This window comes from Taeniopygia guttata, chromosome 18 (assembly GCF_048771995.1).
Source record: "Taeniopygia guttata chromosome 18, bTaeGut7.mat, whole genome shotgun sequence".
Classification (NCBI taxonomy): Eukaryota; Metazoa; Chordata; class Aves; order Passeriformes; family Estrildidae; genus Taeniopygia; species Taeniopygia guttata.
This window is the reverse complement of record NC_133043.1, coordinates 9,507,692-9,525,176: the sequence shown is the minus strand read 5'-3', so window position 1 is coordinate 9,525,176 and position 17,485 is coordinate 9,507,692. Positions and strand designations below refer to the sequence as shown.

The 17,485-nt window shown below is 41.2% G+C and overlaps 1 protein-coding gene across 2 annotated transcripts in view; it reads right to left on the bottom strand.

The window, feature by feature from the left end:
- ABCC3 (ATP binding cassette subfamily C member 3) overlaps window positions 1-17,485 on the bottom strand; it is a 46,722-nt gene that overhangs the window by 12,321 nt on the left and 16,916 nt on the right. Inside the window, exons 6-18 of one of the 2 annotated variants that reach the window (XM_012578580.5) lie at window positions 17,251-17,312; window positions 15,953-16,084; window positions 11,695-11,913; window positions 9,193-9,370; window positions 8,273-8,434; window positions 7,190-7,282; window positions 5,655-5,858; window positions 4,294-4,440; window positions 3,809-3,896; window positions 2,951-3,017; window positions 1,703-1,829; window positions 1,236-1,412; window positions 223-390 (exon numbers count right to left, since the gene is read on the bottom strand). In XM_012578580.5, coding sequence (XP_012434034.5) covers window positions 223-390; window positions 1,236-1,412; window positions 1,703-1,829; window positions 2,951-3,017; window positions 3,809-3,896; window positions 4,294-4,440; window positions 5,655-5,858; window positions 7,190-7,282; window positions 8,273-8,434; window positions 9,193-9,370; window positions 11,695-11,913; window positions 15,953-16,084; window positions 17,251-17,312 — 1,824 coding nt within the window. Of the gene's footprint in view, window positions 1-222; window positions 391-1,235; window positions 1,413-1,702; window positions 1,846-2,950; window positions 3,018-3,808; window positions 3,897-4,293; window positions 4,441-5,654; window positions 5,859-7,189; window positions 7,283-8,272; window positions 8,435-9,192; window positions 9,371-11,694; window positions 11,914-15,952; window positions 16,085-17,250; window positions 17,313-17,485 lie in introns of those variants that run through there. The other variant, XM_030287325.4, reaches the window with a different exon arrangement.

Sequence of the window (17,485 nt, the reverse complement as noted above, 5' to 3'; positions counted from 1 at the left end):
GCAGGGCAGGTTTCTGCCTCTACACGTTCTGACCAGACCACAGCATTCCTGGGCATGAGTGAGCAGCGTTTCACCACAGCCTGGGCTGTGAGGAAAGATGCCCACGTTGCCAGCTAGACACGGAAATTCAGGAATGAGCTGTCACTCAGGTCTGGGTGGTGAAACAGCTTCTGCATTCCTCAGTTCCCGTGCATTTTTAAGAGGATCTAAACCCCAGCTTACTTTTCCCTTCAGGACCCCATCTGGGCCAATGACTTTGTCAAAGATGTGCTTGGCCACGTGTGAGTCCACAGCGGACAGGGGATCGTCCAGCAGGAAAATATCCGAGCTGCTGTACACGGCACGGGCCAGGCTCACACGCTGCCGCTGCCCCCCTGACAGGTTGATGCCCTGCAGGGAGACAGGAGAGAGCAAAACATGTCACACAAACGCTCTGACTTCTCATGGCTCTCACCCAGCCCAGCACTGGGGTGCTAAGTTGAAACACGAGACACTGAAGAGAATAACCCACCCAGAGACAGGCACAGAATGCCTCTAGATCTGCCTGTTCACTGCCAAACTTTCCACTCACCCAGCAAACTGGAGATGCAGTAATTCTCTTTTTAATAAGCTCCTAAAGGGAGCTGGTAAATAAAAAGCAAAACTGTCAACCAGGATGTAAAATGCAAATTTCAAAGCAGGGCTGTGGCACCTGGAACATCTTCCACATATTTCCTTTTGCATACAAATCCCCATCTCCACACCATTTCATGAAATCTAGCTCAAACTTAGCCTTTTTCATAGGCCTATGAAAAAAGAACATCTTTGTTGGTAAACACAGATGTAAATGTTTCTCATCAAAATTTATTAGGGGATGATATTTTTTTTTTTCCCACTTGAAGCACAACCATGTGTTCCCTCCCTTTTCATTCCTACAGGAAAAGGAAGGCCTTCAATGATTCTGGACAGATGCACCTTTACAATTCATGACTAATAGAGGGCACCCCGATCTTCCAGGGCTGGGTGTGTAATAATTCTGCACCACAATACACACACAAGCCTGAAGTTAAGAAAACATTCAAATAAAGTGCTTTCTGGACAACTGCCCTGCATGTTTTGGCATTGTTTGTAGCAGGGTGCCGTTGTGAAGATAAAATCAAATGAAGGGCTGACTTTACAGTATTCTCTCCTTAGCCAGAGCAGGAATCACCAGGCAGGTCTGACTTGAAAACAAAAAATCTACCTAAAAAAATTACCTTTTCTCCTATCTCAGTTTGATCTCCCCCTGGCAGCACTTCTAGATCAGTTTTTAAAGCACAGGCCTCCAAGGCATCTTGGTATTTTTCCTCATTAGGAGCTTGGCCAAACAAAATGTTATCTTTCAGCGTGGCATTCTGGATCCAGGCTTGTTGAGGCACATAAGCAACAGAACCCTGGAGAAAGGAGAGGGAAAATCTCTGACTCATGACAAGCAGGAATTCATGCTCTGAGTAAGATCTTCAGCATGTACACAGCTCCTGGTTCCTACACATCCACGTTATATGGATACGTGTGCTAGCTGCTCGTGTATCATTGATCAGATCAGGAAAGTAACTTCACACAAAAGTGGGCAAAACTCAAACATGCAGAAAAGCTGTCAGAGGAGCAGCTAGAATTCCCTAAGGCAGGCATAAGCAGCACATATCCCTACCATCATTAAATGGTTTCATAAAAAACCACCAACCTTCACAGCCACTTCTCCTTCCAGCTTTTCCATCTCACCCAGGAGAGCAGACACCAGAGAAGACTTCCCACAGCCAACGTGGCCAACAATGGCAACCAAAGAACCACTGGGGATCAACATATTTATACTGTGGAGGAAATAGGCTGGAAATTAATTGAACATTTTTTTACTAAAGACATCAGGGGTCTTTAGACCAGGGCTGAAATACACAGACACAGCCTGACTGGATATAATAAGCAACACTGGGTCACTGGCTTTCTCCTCCCTTTCTTGCATACCATCAACTGTAACCAGAACTTGAGGAGCAAATGAAAACACAGCATAATTTATCTTGCTGGTTGCTAAAGCAGTAGGATTTTTAACAAGCCTTCTAAAGCTCTTTGCTGTGTTGTATCAATCCATCAGCAAGTCAAATTGAGTTAATAAGCATTTTGAAAACAGACACTCTTCCAGAAGTATTTTGGGGTTTGATTTTAAAACCAAAAGCAAATGTACGAAAGTAGTGAGTGAATACATCCTATTTAAAACTGTTCAAATCACTTTAGAACTGTATTTCCTGTGCTGGTAAATAGGATTCATAATGACACAAGAAAAACAGGACTTCCCCAATTAAAATCCATTACTGTTTTCCCCACTGTGTTCTTAAAGGTACTCCTTAAGGCCCTGAAGGTGAACTGATACAGAAATGACTGATGGACACAGTCTCTTTGCTGTCAAAGTGCTTTTCACTAGTGAAATCAAGCCAAACATCTATTTACATAGATTCTGATGCATAACAGAAGGGATATATGCTTCCAGGCAAATTTTGTTTCTGTTCATTCAAACAGGCAAACCCCCACAGTCTGAAGATGGCCTTTCCACTGCCACAGAGATGAACCTGCCACAAGCCTCTTCAAGGGACAGAGCACTGCTGGCACACTGAGGTCCAAACACAGACATCTCAACTGTCCTCCGAATCCATCAGAACAATTTGATTTATACAATGCTTCAGCTGAAAAATGCCTATTTAAGGAATTCATGGAGCCTGTCTTTCAGTAGGTAACTGTTTTATGCTGGTTGCTGTGGGGTTAAAGCCTTACAGCCCTGTTCCATAAAGCTGAAGGACCATGAGGCTCGAGCTCCATGTTTTAAAGGCGGAAGAGATGCTGACATGTGATGCATGGTTTTTACTAGACAACTTTCAAACAGGCCTCCCAAGAGCCAGAGACCAGGTGGATATTGTATTGCAACTGCACAAAGAAATCTTACTCTTTCAGCGTTGGCTTAAGCTCCTTTCCCCAGCTGAACGTTGCATTTCTCACACTGATGGCATTGCCTGCGTAGCAAAAACACAACAACAGAGGGGCAGGAAATGTGTTACTCACAACAGCACAACTGAGAGCAGGCTGACAGAGGGATCTTTATTTACACACACTGCACTTCCCTTTTCTGCTGGCATGGGAAGCACAGGCTTATGCCTGTGGGTCACACGGCAGGCTTCTTCACAGTGACAAGAACTGACTGTCACTTCAAGTGTGACATCTTCTCAGATCTCGGGAGCTGAAAAGATGCCCTGCTTCCCCCTGCCCTGGTGGGACTGCTCTCAACATGTGCTGTTCAGCATCACCACACTTCACTACAAAAACTCATTTCAAATCACTAGGAGATCACTACATGCTGTTTACTTTGATTTATCAGATTAACTTTGACACTCTGCAGTTTTTTGCTTGCCACACCTGGCTTGCCCAACTGTTTGCGTCTACTTCTGTTTTGAACAGAAGTAATCAAAATTGTTCACAAAGTTCTGGGGCATTTGTGCAGTGTGAAAGGTTTGAACAAGGCTTGCTGTCCACAGCCAGCAGATGCACTCCACATTCAGTGCTGCTAGCATCCAGTACATTGCAGATGCAAACTCAGGCCCAACCAGCTCAGAAATATGGCCAGAAACTTTTCTGATTTCCACACAGCCTGAACGCTAAACACATTTCAGAGCAGCAGCTTCTTCCCTCTTTTTTAACCCAAGATTACCACTGCTATTTTCTTTTTGGCTTTTTTCATAGCTCAACTAGTCCAAGAGAGATATGTCTGCTGTATTTGCATAGTTTAGAAAAATATCAACATCTTTACCTGGTGCAATCACTTTTGTTTCCACACAATTAGGATTAAGTTCATCATGACTCAGGAACTGCTGAATTCTCTTTAGGGATACGCTTGTCTAAGAAAAGAATGTAACATTATTTCATCATTCTTTTAATGAGGACTTAACGTTTTTACTACTGAAAAACAAAGTATGCACAATGCCTTGAGCTTTCCCCCATGGGCTTCCTGAAGAGTGAGTCATTCTTCCCCTGCAATGAGTCTTATGCTGAGACTCAAGCTTTTTAACTGTGAAATTTATCACACCAAGCTGAGTTTATCTGAGCAAAGCAAAATTCACACAGGCTCCTTCAGAAGATGCCAGGCTTTCTAATGCAGGACATGAGGAAAGAAAGGCTATTAAAAGGGAAAGCAGCTAACAAGCAGATGCAAGAGATCTCTGCATTCCAGAAATCAAGGATATGTTCTTTCAGTTCAGGTTTTTCAGAACAACCTGTGTTCCAGGCCCTCCTTACCTGTGCAATGTTGCTAATGACTTGTGGAAGCATATTGAGGGGAAACTTCAAGATATTGAACAAGGACAGGGAGACAAAAGCCTTTTCTGCATCCAGGATATTCTTCTCATCCACAGAGACATACACAGCAAATGTTGTCAGTGCTACCTGAAAGCCAGAAAGGGAGTTTACTGCCAGGTGTCTGGTATATTCTGGCATTTTAAAAGCAATCAGTCCTGATAGGCATCTTGGAAATAAAAGTACCAACCACAAAACAGGGAAAATTCCTTGGTTTTGACCTTTTCAACAGGCTTTAAAAATGTCAGGTCCTATGGACAAGCAGGTACAGAAAAAGGGCACACAGAATAAAAGACCTGTCAGGGTTCTAGTGGCTACATTCAGCTGAACTAAGAGTTTCAAGAGGTGAACTACAGGAGCTGGGTAAATAAAAAGAAAAAGCTGTTATCAGATTATGGTTTCTTCCAGCTCCACCCAAGCAAATTTTCCCATTGTAACCTGCAGGCTAAGCAAACGAGATTTACTAATCAATAGAGAAGGAAGTGAAATCCAAGTTATTTGCTGGCTTCTGTATGACAGGGGCCATCCACTGTGGAAGGATCATCCTGTGCAGCAAACTCACAATGAGCAGGAACAGGAATGTGCACTGAAGGAACTGCAATGACTTTAAGGAACTATGAAAGGGGCAGAACCTCTGAGCTGTTCAGATAATTCCTGCAGGGCTGGGACTCAGATCTCGAGAAAAGTTGGCTGGGAATAGTTTTGACCACTGACTTATCTGAATGGTTTTATTCACCAAGACCCTTTCTGCACAAGGGATCACAGTCCAGTGAAGTGGAATATAGAGGAAAAGACAAAATTGAGGAAAATGCATTTCAGAGTTGCTAACATTATCATTTGGGCTTTAGGTTTCACATTAAATCAGTCTCTTTTTTGAGTTGTAGAATAATTTAGCAACTCCCTCTCTCACTAAAACAAGCAGAGCACTGCACCATGAAGGTAGAAATGAGAGCTAAAGACAGACATTGTCCTGACTGACTCAATTTAAGTTTCTCTTGCTATTTTGCTATTCACAGATCTCTCAGGTTTCAAATTCTAGTTTTAATTTGTTACGGGAAGTACTTTGAAGTGGTTGGAAATTCTCCTGTGACAGCTATTCCCAGCTTTCACTGGCAGGCTTTATCACAAAATACTGATTAACAAAAGGGCTCTCGAGAACAGGGAACTCTGTATCAAAGCATGTGAATAATTTATTTAAAAACTTTACATTTTATTTCTATGTACATTAGCAAGCAGAAAGCCTCAGGCTTATCCTTCAAGGGTGCACCTTGTACAGCTCAGAGAGCCATGCAAATTTTATTTACCAGGAAGGGTGCGCTGATCCAGGCAAAGGTGGACAAAGAGTTGAGATAGGCAGATTTTTTCAAAACCCTCAGCTCATTCTTCCGTATCTCCAGGACCTTTTCTGAAAAGGATGGTTCCCAAGCATAGAGCTTCAGCACCTTGATGCCACCCAGGATCTCGTTCATTAATTTAATGCGGGAGTCTTTGTAGCGCATTTGTTCCACCTGGGTTATTGGCAAACACAGAGACACAGTCACAGCCAGGACTACAGGAAAGTTTTCAACATATGTCTCACAGCTGTGGGGGCCCCCAGGCTATTTCTGAAGAGGATGCAAAAGGTAATTACAGAAAGCCAGACTGTTATCAGCTTATTGTGCAAGTCTACCTCCAAAGACAAGACAAATCAAAGGAAATGCCTGGAAAGCAGAGTACAAAAGTTTCCCACTTATTTTAACTCTTAAGAGCTACATTTTAAACCCATCTTAAAGAAAGATTCAGCCACTTCACAGAAATACTACCCTATCATTTCCTTTGATTTCTTCAGATTTTTTTCTTCCTTGTTTGCACATTTTATTTCTTATCCCTTGAAAATTGTGGCTACTTCTAGGGTTGTTTTTTTTTTTTTTCCCGATGTATTAAAATACAGTGTTTCATTCAGTTATTAAAATAAAACCATCCCTGCTCAAATTTATAGACAAAATTCACACACATAAGCACAGCAAGTTATGCTGCTTGAAGCATCTCATAATGGGCAAGGGAGAAAAGGAATATTACTACTAACATGTCAGCATCCAAGAGATTTAAAAAGCCTGTCTCTTCAAGGCATATAATAATATCACTCTGTTACTAAGGCTGTGCTTAAAAGTCCTAATTTATATCCAACTCTTACATTTTTTTTACACCAAGAGATTGGCTTTTCATTTATTTTTTAATCTTCCAAACAGTCTGATAGACTGCATAGCACAAGCCAATTATTAGATTTTTTTCTAGCACAAAGCCAGAGGGCACTGTTATATTGGTATTTTTCAGCTTTCCCTGACTAGAGAGAACTAAGACTACAAAGAAAGGAATAAAGGATCATTTTCCCTTAAGATAATACATGAAATATGGCCCAGCTAAGTAGCAGGGAACATCAAAACTGGCTTTTAGCATAAAACTCCAACTGTCAGGTTTTAGCTGCCACCTTAGAAAACATTCATTTGCAGCTTGAAGAATGGCATTTATTTGCTTTCTCTAGATACTCCTAGAGGAAGATACCAGGTGAAGGGAGACAAAGAAACCTCTTGCTAATCCCAAAAGCTGCTTGCTCCAGAGGTATGAAGAAGCCACTGACACAATGACAGAAGGCTTTTTTTTTTTTTTTTTTTGCCTTAAATTGCATTCAATTCACTATGGAAAAAGTATCTAAGATGATACAGTTATTAAATAGATCAGTACATTCTTACTCATAAGTAAATTGTTGCAAATGGCATCTTATTAACAACCCCAGATGTCTTAATTTCTCCTAGCACAGCTGCCAGTTCATCTAACATTACCTTCTCTGCTGCTACCTTACCTGGAATGCTCTGGTCTTTATTGCTATTGCAGAGTTAAATGGGATAAGTAAGACCATCACAGCAACTCCAGCCAGCACAGAAGCCCCTAAAGTCTTGATTTAAAAAGAAAAAGTAAGTTGTTGTACCCAAATGTTCCCTACAGTCAATACTAAAACAACAGTAAGTGATAGGAACAGAAATCAATGTTGACAAGTTAAACTTATCCCAGTGAAGTGTTGTGATTCCACAGAGCAACTGTGAAGAGGAGACAGAAAAATAGAACAGGAACCACTTTGACTAATAATGATAATAACAACATTAATAATAACTATTATTGTTGATGTTGTATTGGTGATAGGAATTTTTCTTTTGATTTTTCTCTCATCAAGGGAACTGTATTTATGGAATTAGCCCACTACCCTCAGTGTGAGCACAAGTATACAAACTGCTGGCTACCAGAGCTCAGCTTCCAGCAGAGCAGCAACTCAGAGCTGCTGCAGTTTAATGGCTTGTGAGTTGAAATCAATATGGTTTAGTTTGTGCTACTGTTTTATGCAGAAAAAGACATTAAGTGCACAGAAACAAGTCTGAAAGCCAGTGCTCAAACTGAACCTAGAATAAACCTGAAACAATGTCACAATGTAGCAAATAAAAAATTATGGTTTTTCCGGTGAGATTTGTCTCCCATTGACTTGCACAAAACTTCTTTATGTAGCAGGATATAATCTCTACACATGACATTTCCTACATCCATGTTTTTGTTTGGTTTGGTCTCTAAACCACTTCCCTCAAGCTCTCATTTGTATCAGCTACTGGGAACAAGAGTCCAAGCCCGAACTCCTCAAAGTGGAGTAATGACAATGGAAAGACAAAGGAAATGTTCCGTTTCAAATGCCCATCTGGCCTATCAGCTGAACAAAATAATTAAGACACTATGTGAGGGTGTACAGCAGTAAAAGCTATTTTACGACAGGAGAGAACACTTAAAGTTGGTAAAAAACGCAGTGAAGGGTCAAAATGACAAAAAAAAAAAAAAAAAGGAAAAAGAGAAGCCTGCACATAATTTAGATGAATTGTGAATAAAATTGTGACAATGTCTGTACCTGCCAGAGGAAATACAAAGCTAGAAATATCTGGAGTGGTGCAGACCACAACATGTTCAGGAAAGTCATCAGGTCCATGAAACGTTGGGCATCCACTGACATCAGGTTGACAATTTCTCCAACAGTCGATGAGCGCTTTGCTGAGTTTGTGATTGCTAAGGACTGACAAGGGAGAGAGCTTCAATGCATTCACCATCTTGATACCCACGGAGAACAAATCCTCAATTATTAGCAAAAGGACACTGTCCAATAATGTGCTTCTCCAAAAAGAATAAAATAATTCACCTACATCCATTCCTGATCTCCAAGGAGCAAGAGCTCATGAAATGGTTTTGCTCATGAGCATCTCCAGCTCAAGCAGTGTGCAGCAACCTGAAGAAAACCTCGTTGGATCTGATCCACTCATAGCATAAACATGCTCTTCTCCTAAGTCCCTCTTCCAAACCATGGAATGGTTTGGGTGGAAAGGGAATTTAAAGTTCTAACCCCTGTGCAATGGGCAGGGACAACTTCCACTATCCCAGGTTGCTCCAAGCCCCATCCAATCTGGCCTTAGACACTTCCAGGAATGGGGCAGCCACAGGTGCTCTGGGCTATGGCTGCCCCGTGCCAGGGCCTCCCCACCCTCACATGGAAGAATTTCTTCCTTACATCTAATCTAAGTTTCTCCTCTTCCTTCATTTAAAGTGAACCAGTATTGGTATGTCTAGTAACCCACCAGAACATCCATACTACAGTACTGCTCACTGGAAAATTCTGTAAAGTATGAAAGAGGTACTCCTAAAAACTCACCAAACCTCCAATTTTTTATATTCCAGGAGGCTACTCCTCTCCAACATACCTAACCTTCCCTAAATATGTGAGAACTGAGCACACTTGCCTGGCTGGTGTTCCAGCCCACAAAATGCTTCCAGCCTTACCTTTCGGTATATCACCCCAGTGATCCCAGTCCTCAGCCTCATCCCAGTAACAAAGCAGTACTGGAAGTGCTGGTGAAGGATGAGTGTCTGCAGCACAGCACAGATAAACATCAGAGCTGCAATCAAAAATCCCCACCAGGCTGGGGCATCTTTGTTCTTAATGAAGCCGATTAATACACTGTTTGTCAGCAGAGTAGGGAAGGAAAAGGAAAAAGAAACAAAAATGTAAAAACCATGCATCAAATTTAATGGGACATAACACAGCTTCTCCCTACTACAGCATCCTGCCACATCCTCTCCCTAACCACAAAAAGCAAACACCTCTCCAGGACATAGGCTGAGTTATGATTTCAGTTGAACAACATTGCAAAGATCCAACAGCAAAACCTGCAGCTCTGCCAGTAACAAAGTCCATTTGTAAATGAGCCTGAAAATGAAATATGAAGAGAAACTCTTGGTTTCCCCCGAGATTCAGGGTTTAAAGACACAGTGCACTGTCTGAGCTCTGTTAGGCAGGCCCCAAGGGCAAAAGGTGAATGATGGGACAGAGTAAGGCAGTGCAGCAGGGCAGGCAAAACCAGCTTCTTACCCAAATCCTCTTCAAGCAGCCTGAGTGCTTCTGCCTGGGGTGTTTTCCCACAAAAAAAAAAAAAAAAAAAAAAAAAAAAAAAAAAACAACTAAATTAAAAGACATCCTCCTGGATGGATGCATAAAGAGTCCTTCAATCCTACTTTTTTTTTTTTTTTTTAATGGTACCATTAATCTGGCTATAGCATCTTTTATTGATAAGTCCTTTTTTGCTCCTCCCAGCTGCTCTCATTGCCAAAGCTGCACATTGACACACAGCAAGCAAGCAGAGTGACACATGGCAATGTCCAGTGCTCTCAAAAATCACATTTGTGATTTCAGCCTACCGACCTGAATACTGAACTGCCAAAATATAGGAGAAAAAGAGATTTGCCTCCATGGTTCAAACAATCAGCAGGAGAAAAATGGACCTGGAAACTACAAATCAAGCCACCAAAGCCTTGTAGAAGCATGAAGTTGCTACATATTTCTTCTTTCAGTCCAGAGAAACTTTATTTCTGCACTGCTCCATTCATTCATGCTGCAAAAGGGAACAGCTTCAGGAAAACCTCCTCTGGGTAGTCCCAGGGATTCACCAATTCTTTTAGAAACACAAAACTATCTTACATGCAGTCTGCCAGACAGCCATGGCTTTTTCATCTTCCCTTACCATCAGAAGGGCATTTTCCCAGACTGCAGGAATTCAGACTTGAGAAGAAATTCACCATAATATGCCTTGAGATATCACTGAAACATATTCAGGAATTCATGCAAATGTGAGAAATTCCCAGAATAGGTTACACTTAATGTGTTCTCAGGAGGCAGCCAGCAGCCTCCTCTTCAGCAGGGGCTCTGGGAGAAGACAGACTGTCATCTATTTAATGTCACCACACTTGGCCAGACCCTCTTTTTAGCAAATTTCTGGGTATATCACAAACCACCCACAGAACAACATGATCTCAGAACACGGTTTATTTTTAAGAGATACTCAAATAGGAGCAGAGCTGTCTCTTCTCCCTTTCCCTACATCCACCTGTGACCTCCACCCAAGCTCCATTCCTTTCTCATGCATTAATAGGACTATGTGCTTTTCCATTAATAATTGTTAGGTAGAAATTCTGGTAATTCCACTGTTGCTTTCTTCCTAGCTAATGATTATCTGGCAAATTCCTCAGTTTAAGAAAAATACTATTAAAGAAAAAAATGTAGGGATTGTGCAAATTCCTTTATGTACCAGGCTGAGCAACTAGCCCCCCTGGAGATGGGAGGTAAAGATGTTCCTCATACAAAGAGAATTTGAGGACAGATCACTTCTCCCATGACCTATTTCTCTGTTTTGTTTTGGTTTTTTTAATAGAACCATAATTTTCTTTCACATGGAAATTCACTGCAACTGTGCCTCTCACATCCTCATTGCTGAACACCACTAAGAGCACATGAACTCATCTAAACGGCCCAAAACCTTTCCCAGATGACAGCAGCATGGCCAGAGCACCATACACTGCAGCATCACACAACATCTGCACATCAAGTCACGCCACAGCTGCAACCACCATCCACACAGGAGGATATCAGATGTCCAGAGACCACTGGATCCAGCCAGCAGTGCTTCACTTTGATTTCACAGCTAATCCTTTAGAAACGGGGAGAAACTGCTTTGGACTGAATCACAGAGTAACAGGTAATTTGTAAGTCAAATCTGCCCATGGTGATGGGAGATTTATAAATGGAGCATTTCAGTGAAGTTTGTCCAATTTACAGCTGAGTCCACAACAAAGAACTCAAGTCTCACGGCGTTGCAGGGGGAAGGTGAGGGAGCATACACACGTGGCACTATGAGGGAAACTAACTCTTCATTTCAAAGACAAATGCCCTGTGCCAAAGCCAAGTGTCCATAGGGATTCCAGACAGAAACTACTCACAGAGTGACTGACCTTAATAGCTGAGGGTTGACGAAAGAGAGCAGGTCTTGTATCAACTTGAAGAAGGAGCCAATTAAGAAGTATGGCCCGAAGGTCCTCAGCAAAGCCCTGAGAAAGGAAGGTTTCCTGTTGTGCTTCTTGTCTCTGATCAGGACTTCTGCTTCCTCTGGGCTGCCACCAACATGATTCTGCACGTGGTTTGATTTCTTCATGTACGACACATCCTCTTTCCTAGGGAAACAAAACAAGTGACAGGAGACAAGTGACAATGAGAATGGCACTGTCCTGTGTGAACAGCACTGTGGGAACACCCCAAAGTCTGTACCCTTCTCTGCTCTGCTACTGACCAACAGTAGGGCTTCCAACAGCATCAAGGTGTGCTCAGGATCAGCCACTTTGTGCAATTGAGTCTTGTTTTGTTTTTTTTTTTTTCTTTTTTCTGCAGTACTTATGGGGTGCAATCCACAGGCCAGAAAATCAATCACCACAAGATGAGAATGTGGCCCAAAGGAGGAGGAGAGGAGGGCTGGACTTCCTCAAAGGACAGCCTTGACTTTGGATCTCAATTTCTTCTATAGGAATCCTCAAAGAAGTGCTATGGACATCCCACACAAGGCACCCTCACCTGCTCCTTCTGAGCCTGTGTTTGCTGTTCAATCAGTAGCTGTGCTAAACCTGTACCCTTATCCCCCACACAGCTGCTTCCAGAGAAGCAAAATTAATCCTCCTGGGGAGACAGGCATTGCAGCAGGCACAGCACTCTCAAAATACCAAGTTTTGCATTTCTGGAGACTTGAAATTGAGTAGAAACCACAGCACCTTCACAGCTGGGCCATCCCCAAGATGTGGACCACAGCTGTTCAGATTCTTCCAGGAGAGAAACCTTGGGTTTAGGCAACTAAATTTACTCAGTTGACAATTAAGGCATTTAAACCCCGTTTATCTGCAACCATTTTGTTAACCATTGGACTCAATAATCGTAGGGGTTTTTTTCCAACCTTAATGATTCCAGGATTCTAGGATTTCTTTTGTACTTTTTGCCTCTTTGCCAAATAAGCTAACAAAAGTGACTCTTCCACGTACTCTTCTAGAGTGACTGATGAAAAATGGGCCCAACATGCCCAAACTGCTCTCCAGGGCCCCAGGCAGGTTTTGTAGAAGCCCCTTTGGGGTTTAGGTGCCTGACTTCTGTTGCCCATCAACAAAAGGTACACTCTGGGAAATTATTTCCTTCAAGAATTGCTCTCAAACATCAGCCTGGCAGCCCTTCTACCAGAAAATATCAAATTGCTGTTGTTTCCTGGGGGCTGTGGGACTAGAGAAAAATTTCCTGAATGTCAGACAGGAAAGTTAAGTCCAGGTGGAACAGGGAGAAGGAAATTAATCTGGGGCACATAAGCTTTACAAGAAAAAACAGATGGAAAAGACACCCTAGAAACAGTGAATATTTACCAGAAGGCATTTGAAAAACAACTTGTAAGTACTACCAAGTGAGGTTGAATTTATGATTTTTCATAAAGACTGCAGATTTTTTGGAGCTGGCTAGCTGCAGAGTCCAATAATTCCAACAGCCTGTGAACATTCACTGTGATCACTGATGCTAACAGTCCACATGTATAAACTTGTCCACATCCTTTCAGAAAAAGCCATTTGGAAATCCCAACATCTCTGCAATAAAGCTAGAGGGCTGGGGGAGAACCTAAACCAGTCAATTTATTTTTTTCCCCTCAGACAAGAACAAACAGTGTTGTCTTTGTCTCCCAGATCAAACCTGGAGAGTTTATGAGAAAACCTTGTTTTCCTGGCAACCAGACTGTTAAAGCCATTGAAGGATTTGAAGAAACAAGACTACTTGCCCCTGACTTTGTGTTATTAAAAATGTTTATTATACTGAGCTAATAGCAAAGCAATGGCTCTCTTGCAGCTAAGAGTCCCAAAGGGATAAAATGCACTTTTAGTGTTTACTACCTGTAGTTAGGCGAGGTCAGGTTTTCAGCAGTGTGTGGGACTGCTTACACCCAGCTTTTTATCAAAGCAAAGAGCATGTGTCTGGTTGCCATTATTTACAGCAGGGCAGACAATAGGTACTGATTTATCTTGTGGGAAAACACAGAGTTTCAGTGGTGCAGATAAGGCCCTGCATCTTCAATATGTCTTCATAAGGACAGTCTCTAAAATCAGAAGCTAACTAAAAATGAGGGACATTCCAGCTCTCTCTTCTCCATCCAGCATAGCTCTAACTTTTTCAGGAGAAACTGCATTTATCAGTAAAGTGAGTGAGTAGAAAATTGAGCCATATAAGCAAAGAGAGCAAAAGAAAGAAAAAAATACTCTTTGTGTGCTTTATTATCTATAGTAACATTTTAAATCCATGCTGGTCTCTCCTGTAACTCACAAGAAACAAATTAATTTTTAGCAATTGTTTAACAGTAACTCACAAGACAGCAGTGAAGCAAAAAAGGTTTGGGAACAACAGAAATGTGATAATCATTACCAGAAAACAAGTTAAAAGCTTTAGCTAAGACAGAGCTGCAACTGATTAAGTTTTTAAAAATAAATTACTACTATGTACACCACAAATACTTTTCATCAAACTTTCAATGTGTGTACGAATTGACACAGCATTTTTAATGTCATAAAAGCTTGCTCAGAGCAGATTTAAGGAAAGTTAAAAGGAAAAAAAGTATTTACAGTGTCTCTCAAGCAACTACCACTAATGTTATTTGACAGGAATTAATACAGAATATCTACTTATAACTGAAGAACAAGAAGAGCTTTTAGAGCTCCATGAAACTCAGCAATTTGGAGTACAGTGATTTGCTTTGTTTTTGCTCTTTTCCCCATCTTAGAATCATTAATACAGTTGCCACAAAATTTTACCTGAGCTAAACATGACTCATAATTTATGGCTAAATTCACTGCCAGCTGGCCTCAGTTTATATGAATAGTTTCCAAAACGCAATGAATCCCCTGACAAAACTCCAGGCAGCGTTTCTGGTTTCCTAGTAAAAGTTTTCCTGGACCCCTGCACTCCTGCACAATGGCTGGGCTCTTACCATGAAATAGCCTGAGGGAGTAAGATTTATGTCTGTGCAAAAAGACCAGAGCCCAGACTATGCACATTATTCAACACCATAAAAATAGAGACATTAAGACAATGAAAAAAAACCCTGAAAATAAACCTCGAAGTAGAACTGTAACACATCCACACAGAGCATTAGTGGACAGCTGCTGGTGTAGTGCTGGAAATATTTCAAATTTTAGCTGCAAAGTGGAACTCTCCACATCACATTTAGTCTTGCCAAGCAAATGACAATTCTCTCCTAATATTATCAAATAATAGGGTCATTACAATTTGGCAAGGGTATGCAAAAAAGAGAACAGAGGAAAGCCTCCACATGGAGAAGAAATCTCCACAATGAAAGGAAATGGAAGAACAGGCTCCCTCCTTATTGACATTTTTCATTTGAAACATGCTATTATCACATCTATTTGCTTGGAAACATTTTGGACACCAAACAGTGGGAGAGAGAAATAGCTAATAGATAATTTTTTAAGATTAGGACAGAACATGCAATAAGAAGGAAATCCTTTCAAGCAGGGTTATAATGGTATGCAAGTTCTGACCCTTATGCCATTTCCATCAGAGACTAGGACAATTTTGCTGCTAGTTTTCTAGGCAACAGCAGTAGAGTCTCAGCAATAAAGTGGGATGTCTCTTCCCCTCCTGCCTTTCACGTTTTGAATTTCTTATCTTTACTACTGAGAAGTGAAGACTTGCTCACTACTAAGAGACGTAAGGCTAAAAATACTGCCAGGCCAAAAAAATAATGATGGAGATGAGAAATTCTTTTTGGTTTATGTGCCCAGAAGCTGAGCTCCAGCACACCTGGAAGGGATGCAATTATGCAGTTAGACAGCTAACAGCTCAGTGGTGAAAAGTTGTTCATTTTCTACAATCCAACCAACTCAACAGCTTCTCCTCGCACACCTTCAGCCCTTCTCCACATGGGAAGTGGCACCACCTGCTCATGGAGATTTTAAGCACACAAAAAGTGTGTGTTGGTGGCACACAAGCCCCACAGGGCTCCTGCTTGCCTCTGCCTAGATGTATTAAAAAAAGAAAGTTTGACTATTAATAAGTGAAGAAGAGAAAGGCTGAAGTGGCAAATGCATTTTTAGTTGGCTCATTTTCATGGATGAGCAACTTAAGAGTGTTGAAAGGACTCAGATCAACCTCTCAGCTTTGCAGACTTGTTTGTTTACTTACTGTTTGCACTCTACTTTTTCTCTGTCCCACTCTTTACTCAGTTGTTGCACGATAGTTTTTGAAGTGTCATCTTCGTTCAGCGACCACAAATCTTTGTCTTCCAGAGGCCTTTTGTACCCATGAATTGCCATGCTGCACATATGGAGAAAAACAGTCCAATTCAGTTTGGAAAACTGAATTTTCATTTCTAAAGCATTGCCAGTAATTCTAGGACTATCAAGGTAACAAAAGCAAGAAGATACTCCACAGAAAGGGAGATTGGAGAATAATTATCACCCTTTGTTTCTTTTATTGATGTTTGCAATTAAGGAAAGGACATGATGTATTTCTAATTACATGTAATTTTATTGAAAACACTACTTCAGCAAAAAAAAAAGACAATAAAAACCAACTAACAGAAGCATTTGGATGAAACTGTGCAGTTAAATGGAAACAGTGAAGTTTTAGAAGTGAAAATAATAAAGTTGATCTGGAGTAACTGTCAGAGGTGAACAAAATGCAAAAGTGGAGTTCACTGGAGTAAAAGGAAAATGAGATTTTTCTGAAAACTGCAGTTCCTCAATTGTAAAGGGAATTTCGTCAACGGATACAAATGTCCTAGTTGCCAAGAATCTCACTGGGGAAGCTGAACATTCTGGAAGTTTAGAAAGTTCTCATCCTCTCACTAAAAAGAACTTTACAGGGCTGTTACCAGGACAATAAAGTTACATGGGTGGAAGAATGAATATCTCAACCACTGTGGAAAAACTGGGTCTTAACATGACCTTTGACATCTGTTCCACTTCTTTATCATGGAGTAACAGGCCCAGTCTCAAGTTTTTGTCTTTGATACACATACCTTTTGTCTGCAACCTCAGTTGGCAGCAGTAATTTATATACATAACCCAGTTTACCTTTCCTTTTGCACAGAAAATGTCCTTATAAAAAAGCATTCACCCATGAACCTCAACAGGAAAAAAAAATGCACCCTCAGCTGGGTAGAGGCTGCCACAATTTATCTTGTGGAGTACAGAGCTACCTCTTGCTTTAGGTCATATTCCTGCATGTGTTGAGCACAGCCGGGCTGCACATCCTATTTGTCATGACACTCTTGCTGCCATAGTTTGCAGGGAAAAAGTTTGGGCTCTGTGTTTCTAAAAAGGCAAATGCTCAAAGTGCTGACATTATTGTGGATGAAAGAGCATCCAACATCAACTACTCACAGAAGGAAAATCTCTGTACTGCTCACTCTGTGCAACACTGATCACAAGCAGGTTTTGGGTTTGTCAGCTGTCCAACAGCTTGAAGAAAAAACTCACCTGGTAAACCACCAAAATGTCAATCTTGACAGGAAGCCTGAATTTAACTCTGGACATGGATTCTGTAAAGAATTTATGGAAAAAAAAAAAAGAAAATAAATAAAGCAAGACATTTACTATTACTTTAACATGACAACAGCCTGTTTTGATAATTTTTGGCATATTATATGGTATATTACATGTACATACCTATGTCCTAATGAGACATAACATTGATTTCTTTCATTTCCCATTT